The 12,818-nt window shown below is 48.7% G+C and overlaps 5 protein-coding genes across 5 annotated transcripts; 2 read left to right on the top strand and 3 right to left on the bottom strand.

Moving 5' to 3' along the window:
* Positions 1-263: 263 nt before the first annotated feature.
* Positions 264-1,845, bottom strand: TERG_04510 (uncharacterized protein; the record flags this gene model as incomplete). Its single annotated transcript, XM_003235410.2, has 2 exons — positions 264-407; positions 463-1,845. 2 exons carry the CDS (start codon positions 1,843-1,845, stop codon positions 264-266), a joined length of 1,527 nt encoding a protein of 508 aa, XP_003235458.2.
* A 1,779-nt stretch (positions 1,846-3,624) lies between these two features.
* Positions 3,625-4,989, top strand: TERG_04509 (uncharacterized protein; the record flags this gene model as incomplete). Its single annotated transcript, XM_003235409.1, has 1 exon — positions 3,625-4,989. One exon carries the CDS (start codon positions 3,625-3,627, stop codon positions 4,987-4,989), a length of 1,365 nt encoding a protein of 454 aa, XP_003235457.1.
* Positions 4,990-5,474: 485 nt separating this feature from the next.
* On the bottom strand, positions 5,475-7,445 carry TERG_04508 (uncharacterized protein; the record flags this gene model as incomplete). The annotated part of the gene is made up of 1 exon (XM_003235408.1): positions 5,475-7,445. One exon carries the CDS (start codon positions 7,443-7,445, stop codon positions 5,475-5,477), a length of 1,971 nt encoding a protein of 656 aa, XP_003235456.1.
* Positions 7,446-10,385: 2,940 nt separating this feature from the next.
* On the top strand, positions 10,386-11,079 carry TERG_04507 (uncharacterized protein; the record flags this gene model as incomplete). Its single annotated transcript, XM_047748273.1, has 3 exons — positions 10,386-10,423; positions 10,536-10,778; positions 10,851-11,079. 3 exons carry the CDS (start codon positions 10,386-10,388, stop codon positions 11,077-11,079), a joined length of 510 nt encoding a protein of 169 aa, XP_047604250.1.
* Positions 11,080-11,308: 229 nt separating this feature from the next.
* On the bottom strand, positions 11,309-12,253 carry TERG_04506 (60S ribosomal protein L4; the record flags this gene model as incomplete). Its single annotated transcript, XM_003235405.2, has 1 exon — positions 11,309-12,253. One exon carries the CDS (start codon positions 12,251-12,253, stop codon positions 11,309-11,311), a length of 945 nt encoding a protein of 314 aa, XP_003235453.2.
* Positions 12,254-12,818: the final 565 nt, after the last annotated feature.

Here is a 12,818-nt window from a genome sequence, read left to right as displayed (position 1 = left end):
CATATGTGTGTATATATATATGGCAGCATGAAGAGTCCGGGATGTGGGTCTAGATGTGCAAGTCTCGGTTCAGATCATGATCAGGGAGGTTTAACAGGCGCTTTTTGTCCTACGCCTCCTGGGGCGCATGGCGGGATCCAACTGTGGAGCGATCACACTCGAGAGTGACAATTGTATCATGTGCGGAACGAAGATGGTGAAGATGGCATTGTCGCTGCGGAGCATGGTAATATTCAAAGAATTTACCGGAGCACAAGCCCAGTTTATACCAGATGTGACTGCATAGGGCATATCACATCTTCACCGTCTGGTATCTCAATGGAATGTTTCTTCCAGCCAAAGATGTACTGGATACGCAGTATCTTCGGCATAAATGGAGCAGGGTCACTGAAGCCGAGGATCTCGCTCTATATACAATCTGTTAGCGAGGTGCAAAGTTAGTCATACCAGCACAGTACATACCTTGACAATACTACGTGGAATGTTCAGTTGTCCTTGATCAACAAGCGCCGCAACTGGAATGGTGACGTCAACCATATTTTCGTCGGCTCGTGAGCCCGGCCTGCTAATGTTGAACGTCGATTGAGGCGGTATATATCCATACTCGGCAAGAAGAATCACCAGGCCGCCCCTTTGTTCTTCCATGTCCTGACGTCTGGTGACATGATCTTTCATCAACTCAATAGCTTCCAAGCTTTCCGCTCTCCGCTTAGCCATGAGTCTTTGTACTCTCCTTTGTTGCTTGGCGATTGCTTTCTTCTGCTTCCGTCTCTGCCGTGGACGCCAGAATCCAAACTCCATAAGGGCGTATGTAAGCCACGGCACTATAACTACCATGCTAGCAATATCTGTGTTCACCACTTCCAATGGACAGATTGCGATTGGAATGGTCAATTTTTGTCCTAATCGACTCCATGTAATTGAGCACACCAGCCCCATATTACCCTGCATCCCAATACCGAGGCCCATGCGGGTGAAATTGCCAACCTTGCGGGAACCCGATATCATCCAACCTATGGAGAGGTCGATTGAAGTAGTTGCTTCGACTTCTAGTCGAACTGGTGGACTGTTGATTACCTCTTTTGTAGGAGTGTAACCTTCGTAGCTCCACTGGGATAAAGCTGGCTGTTCGGGTTGAGCTGTAAAAAGATCTTTCTCGTAATTGAGTGTCAGCAGTATGGAGCTTGGTGACGAATGAAGCAAAAAATCCCAGCTCCCGCCGGACTTAAAATCCTGCATGCTTTGCATTCTCCTGCTGTTCTCTGCCGTTTCTTCATCTTCATCCATGTGCTTATCCTGCGTCCCTCTAATCGACATTTCTGGAAAAACTTTGAGCCCTAGTTCAAACTTGCTGTCCACTAGAAATACCAAGGTCTTATAATCACCATACAAGAGTTTGACCATGGGCCTTAAGGTATTGGAGATAAAAATTGGCCAATCTAAGAATCCGCTGGACCAATTGCAAAACATAACTTTGCCTTGGCCCACTCGTCTCTGAACCGTTACATGAAAAAGCGGTGGGAAAAGCAGGGGTACGTAATTCATATCTGTGCGCACAGCGACATGGAAAGGATATATTCCTGGAATAGGAGTGAGGGCCTTCTGCACCGTTAAATTGAGTGAGGATACGGGAAGTAGGGATGCTCCAACTTTGATTGATGAGTTGCCTAGAAATGGGAACAAGAGGCGATTCAGCGGGACATCCTTGATCTCATGGTCCTGTACGGCATGGTGTACGGAAGCTCCTAGAGAAAAATTTTTGACCTCAAAACGATGCGGCAATCCATGCTGTTGAAAGGTAAGATACTGAGTTGGACATTTTGAAAGACCAAAATCCGGGTACATACCTCTATATCTCTGTCCACACCGGTTTTAGAGAGAGGATGGGCGTGCTTCATCCGGCGGAGATTTCCAGCTGCGCTTGCATGAATTACAATTTGCATGTCCTCTTCGTCATCTCCGGGGCCAGCGCTCTCTTTCTCCGCTGGTCCATCCTCGTCCTCATCATGCCTTTTTGACAGCCAGTATATAGGAATGGAAGGAAAAGGAATATTAAATCTGAAGCCAAGGGCAAGGCCGGACGGCATCAATTTAGGAATCTTGACATATATTATTTCTTCCGTTGTTTCGAACATTGTTGCATCGAAACCAACTTGCATTTCTATCTACAGTTAGGTGTATTAGTATACAGCATTCCATATACGGGATAGGTTGGCAGCAGTACCTTGTTCGAGACCAGATCCTCCAGTACAGAACGTTCCTTTTCCTTCATTCTACGCACAAACCACCGGCGGAATTGAGCTTTATCCATAGCTTTCACGCCCACCTGCATGTTTTCAGCCTCACTAAATGCCTCCAGAACACCTCTAGGACCCCATTCTTTTTGTACGCCTTCCTCGCCCATCATTTCATAGACAACCCGCTTCTTCGGATCTATGAGGGTCTCATAGGCAGCCTGTATCCTCCCGAAGTGCTTTCGGGCAGCCTCTTGAAGGTGCGACGGCTGTTTGTCCGGATGGAAGCTCAATGTCAAGGTTCGGTAGGCAGAGCGAATCGCAGCATCGGTAGGAGGGGGATCGCGCGACAGCCCGAGAAGGGAGTAGTAATCTGTTGTATCAGCATAAGACGAGAGCAAGTCATACTCCCGTTCTATACTCTCCTCGTCGCCAGGAAGAGCTCGAGACCCTTCCCTGGCGCCGGTGTCGGCCATTGTGGTCAGTCGGATTGGGGGTTGCAGCTCTCGACATTTACAGGCCATGCAATCCCTATGGTATCTCCTTTTAAGACATAGCAATGGACACGAGTAATAATATCCTTCAAGGTCAGACAACCACCCGGAAGTCGTAAACGATGAGCGTCACGTGGAAACCAAAGATCCATGGACCGGACTAAACCTTAATTCCGATGCTGGACAATGCCCCCTAGGAACCAACTAAGACGCAGGACAGCTGTGAATTGTACCATAAAGATAGAGCTCTTAAATAGTACTTAATTCTACTAATAATATTATATATAATGTCAGTGACAATTCCATAAACCGCATATACTGATCTCGGTTTCCGAACATACAAGATCACGGCGGCTTCTTGATTTGATGGCCCATTTTTGCCTGCGAAATACCGAATTTTGTTCGAAGAGTCGGTGGGGCCGTTGGGCGCAACTGGCAGTGGGAGAAATGTTTATCCGTGCCATAGAGTTACGTCACGTGAATACTCAGCCTCATCTATTTAATTATTATTGCGAAGAAGCGAACAACGAAGCAGACGACAGAACGCAGAAGGATTCGCAGCCGTGCTCGCTACTAAGCAGTGGAATTACTAGTATGATGCTGCCTGGTGAAGGTAACTGGATGGCACTAGACATCATGGCTATGCTGGTGTCAGGTGGGTAGGAGTGACACTTTGCCCTTATCCCTCGCGTGAGACAACGAGGCAGTCCTCCTAGCTTTTCACTCTCTCCAGGACGATTTGACTCATTAAGTGCTGCCTATACCACAAAGTACTATTTTCAGAGGATACAGGTATATAACCATTATATTCACCGAGTGCTCTTTTATTGCTAGTCAACGATCCGTTCTCTGCTGTCCAACCCATGCTCAGCCTGAAAACACTTCTCTTTTAAGTCATGGCTCGTCCCAGAGAGCTAGGTGATATCCCCCCAACGTTCAGGATAGATCTTTCTCTCCCTCCTTCAGAAAGATACGTTGTCTTAGCTTCTTTATATCGACAGAGACTAAGGTCACTCATCGACATCTTTGAAGAGCTTGTCAGTTCCCTGGACGGCATCATCTCCCAAAAATGGGTCTACCGAGTCGCTCCTATTCTGCTAAGGAAACTATATACCCGCGAGGAGACGGAAGAGATTAAAGGAATATCCAGAGCTACAGGCATAGATCTCTATATTCTTGTATCTCTAAACGTATTTCTCGATCTCCTTATGGGATGCACCAGCGGGGCTGTCTTGACAAAACTGCCACACGATACCGATTCCAAAATGCTTCATTTTCGTACTCTCGACTGGGATATGGATGATCTCCGTCGCCTGATTGTGAAACTTGAGTACGTTCGCGGACTCGAGAGTAACACTGTTATTGCAACAAGTGTAACATACGTGGGCTTTGTTGGTGTTCTAACAGGTGTGAGGAGAGGGCTAAGCATTTCATTGAATTTCCGTCCGAATCATAATTCAGGCAGATTTTTGGCCAATTATCGTTTTTACGGGAGCCATCTACTTGTGCTACTAGGTATGCGACGGTCGATATCATCACTGCTTCGAAAATACATCCTATCACCAGACTTAGATCATATCCGGAGTCGGCCCTGGCTTGATCGAATACTATGGCGGAAGAGATCAAGGATCCCGTCGAAAACAACTTTGGACTGGATAGCGGAAAATCTGCCCCGTGTACCCACAACGGCAGCTTACTTGATTATGTGTGATGGGAACTCTGCGATTGTTTTTGAGAAAGATCACAGAAGCGCTGTTATCCAAGAGTCCTCATCGTTCGTGGTTGCTACCAACAGTGACTTAGCGAGAGTATCTTTGGCCAGTCAGAAAGAAGAAGCTGTTGAATATGACAAAGGCCATGATGACAGAATAATCGACACCTCGAACGAACCCCTGGATTTAGATGATCTCATTTTTCTCAGCGGCGAACGAAGAGCCCACATGCAGGGTGCGTGGGAGAAAAAGGTAAAACAGAAGCAAGAGAAGCCATCAACTTCCCACGATTATTCTACAGCCGAGCCCATTTTGAGTCAGTCGGGCTGCCAATCGGGACCTACTGTGGATTGCTGTCTTAATGTTTCACTTGATCTATGCGGCGATAACCAAGTTGCAGCAATGCCATCAGAAGTCACCGAATGGATAAATGGATACCCTGTTACTAATGAAATGACTCACTTTGCTGCTATCATGGACCCTACTTTGGGCCAAGTAGTCTGGCTTAGGCGGTACCTAGAGCCACCTACCCACAATGACAACTGTTGAAGCTGGACGAGCATTCTTATTCTATTGGACATACCACTTCTTGGCTTTTAACATCACCACTGCTATTTCAATTATGTCCGCTGTCTTTGAATTCAATTACTACCTGGACGAAGCCCGAGTTCGCGACGTCATGATTGTATATTACATACACTATCTAGAACCCATATAATCTGCAGAACGCACTATTGTTATTATTGCCCATCCCCCAATTTTTTTTTATCTAATTTCCTAATGTACACCAGGCTTCCCAGTACAGAAAAAAGAATCAAAGACTGAAACCGCTATTGGTTCGACATTGCCACCCCCGTTTAAGATATAAATCATAATCCCTATAAGTAAAAGCGAAGATAAATCTCAATCGGATCACCTCAATTAACTAATCTCTCTGCGTCATTGGGGGATAATTATGCATCATCTTTGAAAAAGGCACATTAGAGTAGGTTGTTGTAAAGGGGATTGTCAACCCTCTTTGTGTAGTAAAACCACTAGGTGGAGGCAATACCATCACTCTCTGGATCACTCCCGATGTGCTCATCAGCAGATGCAGCATTCACCTCATTATCGGATTCAGCGGCACTCTTATCAGACTGCTTACTAACAGCGGTGCTGGAGGTTGAAAGTGCTGGTGGTGGATGGCGGCGGCTTCTTGTGGCCATGAGGTTTTCACACCAGGCACCGACTTCTTCAACCGCAAGATGAGGCTCTCGTTTGCGCGTGAGAAGGAAACCTTGGATTTCGGCAGGAGAAAAAACATACTCTGGAAGCAGAGCTGAGAATGAGACGGCCAGTTCGTTGATATAGTCGATGGTAACCTGTTGGGTGGCACTGACGACTCCGTTCGCATTTGTACACGGTTCCGCGCTCTTCTTCTCCTCAGATAAGGGCTGATCATGGGCGATGACAGGCTTCTCGACTTTGACGGAGTTGAATAACTTGGTGTTGAGGATAGAAAGCGACCTCTCTATCTGAGATGCTGAGGCAGACTTTGCCTTGATACCACCGGGTTGGTCGGGGGAATACATTCTAATAAAAATTTCTTTGATTTGCTCTCTATTGGCCAGGGTGAACTCAACCATCATATCCACCCTGCCAGGTCGGATGAGCGCATCGTCAAGTTTATCTGGGTGGTTTGTTGTCATGACAAGGACGCGTCCTTCGTGAGATGCCACTCCATCAATCGCATTTAGGAGACCAGATAGAGAAATACCCTTAGACTCTTCATCGCTATTGCTCTTTTTCGTCTTTTTGGCACGATTGGAAGGCTGCTGAATTGCCGTGTTCAGATTGGAGATGACGTTTCCAGCGGCATCATTAGCTGCTTCAGTCGTTTCTGGGGAAGATTCCCCGGTGGCCGCAGTACGTGACAGGCCGGCAGTATCAATATCCTCCAAGAGGACCACGCAGCGTCTAGGCAAGGAGTTGAAGAGTAAGCTTAAGTCTTCCTCTGTCAAGCTTGGCTCGAGAAGTGAGATGCAGTATATGTCCAGCCCGAATACACCAGCTATAGCGAAGCTCAGGGAAGTCTTTCCCGTTCCCGGTGGTCCGTGAAACAAATAGCCGCGACGATAAGGTATTCCACGATTTGCATACCATCTTGGGGTAGCAGGATGAAGATATTCATTTATGTCCAGCAACAGCTTCGTTTTTTGAGAATTATCAAGGACGACGGTTTCGATTGGCCGAGAAGGACGAGTAGCAGCTCTGCTCCAGGCGTATATTCCACGTGAACGAAACTCTTTGGGACCTGGTCGGCGGATGGTCGTCTTGCTTCTCTCGCGAGCAAAGGATGCGTCCCTCGCCTCCCGGATTAAATCTTTGATAGGCTGCAGGGATCTTCCAAGTACGGTGATAGTCAGAGACTCATCACTACTAACCATGTTGAAGCCCATTCGTCCGCTTAGAACCTGCTCTTTTTCTCGGGACAGCTTGAAGAAATTGCCCTTATGGCGGAACCAGGAAAACTCATAATGTGGCTCGAATCGCGGAGGGATCTTTGCTTCCCAATTGCTGAAGTTCAAAAGTGTGTCTTGAGAGCTTTTCCCTGATACATCTGCACGAATATCTTCCTCTGAGTCCCAACTCATGTGGCGTTTGCTTTTGGCGCGCATTGAGCGGCTGCTAGTGGCGATGGCCAGCTCTGATACCCAGGCTATGACTTGATCATAGATATCGTCGTGAGAAGGGACGGTAATGGAAGCGGTCATATAAGTCATGAGCAAGGAGTAGGCAAATTTATAGCAATATACCCAGGCCGTGGTGAGGGTGAATATCAGCACACTCAGGGACACAACAACGGAGACATCAAACCCAGTGATTTGGAAAATGAACCCGGAGATGACCGAGTAACCTGGCAAGAGTGCATCGAGGATGTTATTTGGTAGCTGCGTCAGGTTCACTGGGGCAGAACTGTTCCCTGCTGCCCCTGCTGCCAGTGCATTTGGCAAATTGAAAGACATAGCGAGGAGACCACAGACGCGTCTCTATCTCTCAAATTTGCACATAAAAGCTTGCACTAGGCACTCAACCAACTATTTCCAGTATTTGCTCTGTAAGGGAGACGCGTTCGGATAGCTGCTTCTGCTATCTCTGTACCACAGGCAGCGTGACAGGGGGGGGGGGGGGGCAAAGAGACAAATAGAGAGTGAAAGGTGATTAGAGAGCCAGCGGACAGAGAGATATGGGTATGTTTGCTGTCTTTATATTAGCAGCTAGTGTTCGCTCAGACCAGCAGCCAGGGAGGGAGGTGGCCTTGCTAGGAGTGAGTCTCTAGGTGCTTCAGAAAGGGATACAGGAGCAGAGATTGGAGCGGGAAGATGCAGATGCACCCTTTTTTTGTGAGTTGGTGATAGTCAGGCTATAGGCAGGTCACGGGCTCAATAGAGGACTTCACGGGATCAGCATAGGGCAGATAGCAACCACTGAAGGACAACCAAAATGGCCAGAAATCCGGATAAAAGGCCTCTTTTTTCTTTCTCGAGCCTCTCCCTCCGTTTTTGCCGTTGCTTTGTTCTCTTCAGAGTATTAGACCACACGTAATATTATCCAGGCCCAGATATTGAATGATATAGCTTTTTAACTCCAGCACCTGATGCATTTGAATGATACGATACTGCTATCAAAAAGAGAACCAAATGACAGAGATGAAGGTATATCAAGCGAAAGAACCTCGGAACAGCCCCCCGGATCCTCTAGCTTATCGACATGTATAACCGTTGGGCCCGTAATAAGGGGGAGAAGCGAACAAACACGATGCACTCCCGTAGTGAAGCACAGAGTACAACAGTTGCGAAACCAGGGAGGAATCTTAAAGGACAACGCAAAATGTGCTACAAACCAAGCTCGATATTAAAAGAAAAAAAGAGACCGGGCTCATGAAATCAATCCTTTTTGGTCGATATGCTCTCGTTTGTCCCCGGGAAGCAGAGGGAAGAGACAGATCGGAGAAAAGTAGCGTCAGAAAAAAAGAAGGGAGGCCCAAGTTCCCAACTGGAGTTGATATCAGGAATCCTTCAGGCGAATAACTAAAGAGACAAATTCGTGGCAAACGCAGAGTTGCACTCTTGAGGCGGCTTTATGAAGGTAGCTGATAACTACCTATCCATCTGCCTGAGTTCCGTCTTGCCTGGTCATGGCTGGAAATTCGAAAACAGGGGGGGGAAACAAAAGAAGGGAGATATGCTAATAATATATGTCTGCATTAATAAACAGCAAAACAAAACTTGGAGGCCCTTCATAGGACAAGATTCCAGAGCAATGGCTATAAGGTGGAGGCACCTGTATCTGGCTGCGGCTCACTAGGAAGGACATGGCTCCGTCGCATAGCTACATGGTTGGTCAACTAGTTAGCGGGCGCCAGGGGGTGGCAGGGTTTAAATAAAAGCCCAACACTGGCAGCCCATGCTCCAAAAAGCTGATCGAGGTCGGTCTGTGGAAGCAATGAAAATCGATGGAGCGGGAGACCCTGCTGCTGGATCTCACACCGGCCCAAGCCGTGGGATTCCAGCCAGAAAAGTTAGGTTTCGGCTTGACTGTTTTCTTCCCTCGTTTCTTTTCTTTTCTAGCTGTCATATGATGGTCCTCGGGTGGTTTGGCTGGGAGGGCCATTGGCCGGATCCAAGGATGACTCTTCCTCTTCTCTCCTTGCTTGCGGCGGGAGAGCTTGAGCTGCTTCTGCTGCCGCATGACACGGGAGCGAAGATGTGGGAGCGGAAGATTTACGAACGAACTAAACGCACACGCTGGGGTTTGATGCCTCGGCCATTCCAAGTGACTTGTTGGTCGATGGTTGACTCTCTTTTTTTATTATTGCAGGATCATCCAGCAGCACGGTGTTGGTAACCTGCTGGGGGGGTCACTCTAGTTAAGAGTCCGGGCCCCCGTATACGCCGTGTTGTGTTTGACCCAGCTGGAGGGTACCAAAGCAGACGTTGCTCCAGGCATGCCATCGTTTTCGCACTGGACGGCTCGCCGTATATGTAGCATGATACGCATCATGCATCTGGCACTTAAAAGTGATGCACGAAACCAGCCAGGCCAGCTCCAGGTTTAGCGACTCTGTGAGCAGAAAGGAGAGTGTGGCGCAATTCGACATCGACACCACGTTCGTATTCATGCCATTCACCTTTCAAGGCAATGCAAGGCTCACAGAGCGTAGGAGAAAGACACCACCAGTCTTAGGCAGGCCACCAGTTTATCAGCTTCCTTGCATTGCTCGCTGAAGTGGAAAGACTGACTTTCTGGAGTTTGTTTTTTTTTTTTTTTTTTGGCCCCCAAAACCCCGATTGAGAGTGTCCGTATCTGTATCTCAGACGCCTATCGACAAGGTAATATGCATCTAGATCTGGGGTTCTCTTCTCAGCACGGTGTAGGCTCGACTGCCAGGCCCCTCTGGTATCTGAGGAAGACAAACGGTTGCACGCTCAGCACATCCCAGGCCTAAAGTTTTAGGCAAAAGCCCTTGCCTGCTGCACTGCGTATATGCCTTATTCCATGTCAACAAGTCATTGGAGCGGATCCGAGGTGGAACCAGTGAGGCGTATCTTAGCTGGTTAGTTGCCTAGCAGGAGAGGTGAAAATGATGCCCGTCCGTGAGAGATAACGCGATTGAGTGCCCGAGATGACCAGACCGACATTCTCTCTGCTCCTCCACACACGCCAGCGCACCCCCTTGACGCCGGGAGTGTATGTGCGATACCGTGTCCTGCGGCGCATCTGTTAGATTGATAGTTAGCTGGCTCAGCATCGGAAGGAGAAAGCACAAGAGAAAGGGCGCAGCAGAAGCATCCGTCACTTTACGTCATAGCTTCGAGAATCCCAGGAGAAGGTCAGGTTGCCCTAAGGACCAAACTGGAGATCCATACTCTGGGCTCTTGCTGGAGATCGCTTGTGCTGCCGGCATGGATCGAGTTGATGGATATAACGTCTACATTGGCAGGTTGGTGGCTTGTTTTGGCCTTGTTGCTTTGAAACAGCCGTCCCACGGTTTAGTACGAGTATATCCAAACATAGTCTGAAGGCGATAATAACCACAATGCATACATAACCAGTCTCTTTGCTCTTCGAAACCAGGACGCCCTGAAAGAGGCCAACATCACGCATGTCGTCTCTGCCGTGGGACCAAAGGAGCGGCCATCAGCGATTAGCAGCCTGCAAAGCTACGACGGCCTCCGGGGGCATCTTACCCTAGACCTCATCGACCAGGACAAGGAGAACATCATCCAGCATTTTCCGCAGGCTGTTCAGTTCATAAAGGCGGCCATTGCCGATGGAGGCGCTGTCTTGGTCCACTGGTTAGATACCATATACCCGCTCCTACCCCTGGAAGATACCTGCATATACATATTTCTGACCCTGAGTTATAGCGGTTTGGGAGAATCCCGGTCAGCTACAATTGTTCTTGCATACATGCTCTACCAGGCTCGTCCGAGGTTGGCCCCTGGAGACGCCCTGCTTGTCCTTAGAGGCAGCCGGGCTAGATGCCAACCAAATGCCGGGTTTACTGAGCAGCTGGCGCTCTACCATCAGATGGGATGTCCCAAAATACTCGAAGACCAGATCTTATATCAACAGTTTCTCAGTATCGAGACATGAGCGAGTAGATGGAGGATTGGCCTGTAGAGGAGTGCTATACAGGGCAATTGATATTATTACAAATACTGTGATATCATATACTAGTTCATTATGGTAGAGCGTTCATTTTATGTCATGACAACTACCTCATATTTGACAATAGAAAGGACGCAGACCCAGCATCAGAACCCATTTGAAAGCATCGAATTTAACAGTTTTGGTATGGTACTCAAAGAACAAGATCACGCATCTATGCCTCGTTCAGGAGCTCATGGAAGCTTTCAGGAGCACGCTCAGGTGCCTTATCGGTCTCGATACCAGTTTGGCCCAGCTTCTGTTTCGAGAAAGCAGCAGCGTATGGGTTGAGTCTGAGAAGAGCCTGCTTGTTTCTGAGTGGGTTCTTCTTCTGGACACATCCTCTCTTGGTCTTGGCCTCGCCCTTGGGCTCTCTGAGAACGGACTGTATTTCAGAGGAGTTGATAAGGCGGGTGACATCGGAGTTGGAGACAATGTTGGAGGGGAGAAGGAAGTCTTTCTTGAGGGCAGAGGCGGTGGTGGTAGTGCCATAGATCTCATCAAGAGCGCTGAAGGCAGCAGAGGACCAGACAATGAAACGTCCAAGGTGACCGCCTGGGGCGAGCTGGAGAAGATTGAGGGAGAAAACGGAGGAGGTCTCAACACCGGGAATGTTGCGGAAAGCTCTAACAAGCTCTTTGCCATCGACCTCTGGGTTGTAGATGACGAGAGGTCCACGGCGCTGGCGGTATCGGCGGCCTCTCAACTTACCCTTACCGGCACGGACTTTGCGGGACTCCTTGACCTTGACGAGGTCAGCACCAGCACCGACGGCCTGGAGAAGGGAAACGGCAGCCTTGGTCTTGGTGAGAGCGTCACCCTGGAAGCACTTGGAGTCGACAACAAGGGGAACCTCAGGGACGTTCTCAACACGGTGACCACGAGCGAAGAGAAGAGCTGGGACGGAAGAGGCAGCGAGGGCGGAGGCAGTAGCAAATCGTCTTTGGCCAACATTGACCTTCTGATGCCACTTGCGCCAGACCTTGGTAGGAGCAAACATTCGTCCAGATCGACACATGTTACCGAAGGCGGCCTGACCAGCACGGTGAGTACCACCACCAGAGACACGGGGGATACGTGCAACGGCACGACCTGAAATCCAGAAGCATTCGATCAGCATTCAATTCGTCCACATTTATTTCCTTCAACCCCTTCCCCATCGATATCAAATAAGAAAACCTCAGTTCACGTACCGGTACCCCAAGACTCGGCGGATGTTTGTTCACCGGCCTTCTCGCTCACGGCATATGGCTGTCTCTTGTTCTTTGCGATACCAGTGTGTACGGACCTGGTCAAGCAGTCAGTATAGGCGTCCCATCTCTCAATATCTTCCGCATCAAAGGGTGTATATCTCGTACTGGACAATATCGGGGCGGATGGGTGCCAGGAAAACGGTAGGGAGCGGGTGGGTAGAGCCGCTGGGCTTACCCTCCGCCGAGATGACGGTCACAGTTGGGCGAGAGGCCATTGTCGTCGACGGGATGCTGCTTGGTTAGTCGGACGTCGTCAAGAATTGTCGGCGTTTGAAGATGTTCAAAGTTCGTCGCGAAGTCGCTTTTTTTCGCTTCACTCGATGTGGGCAAGCACAAAACAGAGTCCAAGCCCTAAGCCCTAGTTACGATAGGATTTTAAGCCTGCAATTTTTGCTTGGCATACCACTCTGTTGCTTATATAATAGCTAATGA

The sequence above is a fragment of the Trichophyton rubrum genome (genome assembly GCF_000151425.1).
Source record: "Trichophyton rubrum CBS 118892 genomic scaffold supercont2.4, whole genome shotgun sequence".
NCBI lineage: Eukaryota > Fungi > Ascomycota > Eurotiomycetes > Onygenales > Arthrodermataceae > Trichophyton > Trichophyton rubrum.
Note: the sequence above shows the minus strand (reverse complement) of the source record. Positions and strands in the feature narration are given on the sequence as shown.